Source organism: Cucumis sativus, chromosome 1 (assembly GCF_000004075.3).
Source record: "Cucumis sativus cultivar 9930 chromosome 1, Cucumber_9930_V3, whole genome shotgun sequence".
Taxonomy (NCBI): Eukaryota; Viridiplantae; Streptophyta; class Magnoliopsida; order Cucurbitales; family Cucurbitaceae; genus Cucumis; species Cucumis sativus.
In genome coordinates, this window is record NC_026655.2 from 5,599,686 (window position 1) to 5,603,008 (window position 3,323).

Below are 3,323 nucleotides of genomic sequence, written 5' to 3' on the forward strand. Positions count from 1 at the left end.
ATATTCAAGTTTGTTTATTAGTTATAGAATTGTAAGAGTTCGATAGATTTTGTTATGTTTGCAATTTTTTAAAAACGTTGTTATATATGTTAATGTTTTGAACATGATAACGGTTATGTTTGCAATTTGTTAGATATTCATTTTATATATATATATATAAAAAAAAGCATCTATTAATAACAAAAATGAAAGGGTCGTGAGAATTTCTCATCATAAAAATGATGAGAGTTACAAAGTAAAAGTTAAATTTTGTGTATATATACCTGAAAAAGTTTAGTTTAGGCATGTGTTCAAAAGTTTTTTAGGTTAACAAAGTGAAGTGATTTATATTATGTATTAAACAAAAGATAGAGATCTTAAGATTCCAAGTCTAGCCCCAATGGAATTTTAAACAAGAGATTCAACTTAGACCGATTGCGATATAATATTATAATAAATAACAATAACAAAAAAATTTAAAAATTACCAATATAGAAAAGTTTATCAAGAATTTTGGTATGTTTACCCTTTTTCCAAAATGTTGTTATATAACGCTATATTTGCAAATACCCATACGAGTATTACAAAAGTTACACACAATATGGAATTGGAATAAGATGGAGTGAAAGTTTCTTGGAAATGGCAAGGCCATGTTGTTCAGTCATATCCAACAACTTCCCATCTGGAAGCTTCCAATCAAACCAATGAAGAAGATTGGCCAATACATATTCAAAAGAAGCAATTCCGAATGACATTCCAACGCACATCCTTCTTCCACTCCCAAATGGAATGAACTCAAAGTCATGACCTTTGAAATCAACTGCTTTCTTTTCTTCCATGAATCTCTCTGGAACGAACTGGTTTGGGCTTTCCCAGATTTCGGGGTCTCTTTGAATTGTCCAAACATTGATCCACACCCTTGTTTTTGGTGGAATTTGGTAGCCTTCAAGGTTAAAACTTCCCGTTGTTTCTCTTGGCAACAAAAGAGGACCTGGTGGGTGAAGTCTTAAAGTTTCTTTTATAACACATTTCATGTACTCCATTTTTTGGATGTCTTTTGTTTCAATCTTTGTCTTTTTACCAACTATTGTTCTGACCTCTTCTTGAACTTTTTTCATGGCTGTTGGGTTTCTCATCAGTTCAGCCATTGACCATTCCAAACTTACTGCTGTTGTGTCTGTTCCAGCTACAAACATATCCTGCATTTGGACACCCGGCCACTAGGAAATTATGTTATATGATCGTCAAAATTCAAATTAGGATGGAAGAGATTAATTTATTATTTTATGCAAGTAGTCAGAAGGGATTTATAAAGATAGTTGAATCCAAAGTTATAATTCTCTAAGTCGAGATAATGCATGTAGCAATAGGTGTGCGCGTGAGAGAGAGAGAAGAAACAAAACCAGTAGAATTGCTTTGAAATTTTCCATCGTGAAATGATAATCAAGTGCGTCTTGTTGTTGCAATTTGAGCATAACCCCCACAAAATCCTTCTCAGAAGGTAGATCGTCACCACTCTTCAATTTTTCCCTACGTTCTTCAATCACTTTCTCAACAAGCTTATCCAATGTTTCAACACAAGCTTTGAGTTGACCATGAAATCCTTTCAAAACATCAATCCATCCAAGCCAAGGAAAAACATCCCCAACACAAAACTCAGCCAAAAGCACCATAGCCTTTCTTGTAACTTCGCCGAAGTATCCATCATGTTCTTCCACAAACTTCTCTCCCAAAACACATCTCCCCACAATATTGTTTGAAGTTGACAACAAGAGCTCCTTGAGATTGATCACACACAATAATGGGTTATCCTTATTACATTTTTCAATCTTTTTCACTAGCCTTGCAACTTCTTCATCTCTAACATGTTGGAAAGACTGAACTTTTTTGGAACTCAAGAGCTCCAAAACACATAATTTTCTTGCCTGTCTCCAATGTTCTCCATAGGAAGCAAAGGCCACATCATGACATCCATAGAATATGGATTTTGCAGCTGTGTTTTGGACTCTGTTTGAGCAGATGGTATCATGGGACTTAATTACTTCTTTAGCTAGTTTTGTTGATGAGACAACAAGAGTTGGGGTTTGACCTAGTTTGAGGAGCATGAGAGGCCCATATTTCTCTGTAAGAGCTGCCACTGAGCGGTGTGGGAGGCTGCCTAGTTGGTGAAGGTTGCCAATTATTGGGAGTTGTGGTGGTGATGGTGGTAAGTTGTTGATTTTGGGGTTTTTGGTGGACAGGAATTTGAGTGAAAGTAGGAAGAGGAGGAAGAGGAGGAAGATGAGTACTGAAGAAGAGGTGGGATTATTGACGTCAATGTTGTTTCCATAGGGAAAGTACTGCACAAGTTGGAGGAAAATTTTGTAGGATGTTGGATCCATTTCTCTCTTTCTCCCTTTTTCTTGTGGGGAAATGGTTTAGAGATCAAGCCAGATTTATAGTGGGGAGAGAGGCAATTTGAAAGTTTGGTTCTTCAATCAAAGTTTAATCTATTTTAGTATATATATAAATATAGTGAGACATCCTAAAAGTTTTAGGTCAATTTTATTTAATGGTCTTGAAATAATTGGTTTATTTTCGTTTTAAAGATTAGATGGAAATAATTCAATTATAATTTTAAAAAATTTGGATAATTTGGTTGGTTTTGAAAATTGAATTATGGTAGTCATTAAAGACTTTAAATTTGGAGTTTGAATTTGTAAAGGAATGAAAAGATTTGATAAATTAAATTAAGAAAAAGAAGAGGAATATACATATGCATAGACACTAGTTAGGTAAGTATTGTTTATTGTTTTCTAAAAAAATAGAATCCCAACTTCTGCGAATACAAGGAAGAGATTTGTGTAGTTTTTCCTTTTAGTTCACCTAATAATGTTGACAACCTTACAGAACTGTGCAAACACATCTGCTCAATAAACTTCAAAGTCTGAAAAGGGTTTGATTCTTTTCAACCCTCTGGTAGCCATCACTTGAACAACTTGAGTGGAAAGGAATAATAGACTTTTCAACAATACACATGCCTCCCAATATTTGCAACCTCACTATTTTATGGTCTTCAAACATTATTTTACTTAGCTTTTGGTTAGATTTTACATTAACGCTTATCTCTACCCTATCTATAATAGTTCTAAACTTTGTATCCCTTAGACTTCATTGAATATATTTCTAGTGGAGGTCCTTGATTCACCCATCAAATATCACTTTCTAAAAAAACATAGATATTGGTAATAGTATTAAGATTGCAGTTTCGTAGATTTCTTTAGGTGGTCATCTCTACCTTCTTGTAAGAAATATTTATTCTCTTTTAAATTAATATTTCTCTAGCGTAAGTATATATATTACTC

The 3,323-nt window shown here is 33.9% G+C and overlaps 1 protein-coding gene across 1 annotated transcript; it reads right to left on the minus strand.

Moving 5' to 3' along the window:
* Positions 1-399: 399 nt before the first annotated feature.
* LOC101207378 (cytochrome P450 71A1-like) lies at positions 400-2,419 on the minus strand. Its single transcript, XM_004152527.3, has 2 exons — positions 1,383-2,419; positions 400-1,178 (listed from the first exon to the last, which is right to left on the minus strand). Exons 1-2 carry the CDS (start codon positions 2,358-2,360, stop codon positions 570-572), a joined length of 1,587 nt encoding a protein of 528 aa, XP_004152575.3. The 5' UTR covers positions 2,361-2,419; the 3' UTR covers positions 400-569.
* Between the last annotated feature and the right edge of the window lie 904 nt (positions 2,420-3,323).

Coding starts and splice junctions, on each gene's coding strand:
- LOC101207378 (XM_004152527.3), bottom strand. CDS start 2,360: ATGGATCCAACATCCTACAAAATTTTCCTCCAACTTGTGCAGTACTTT. Junction 1,179..1,382: donor ATTTCAAAGCAATTCTACTG/GTTTTGTTTCTT, acceptor GTCCAAATGCAG/GATATGTTTGTAGCTGGAAC.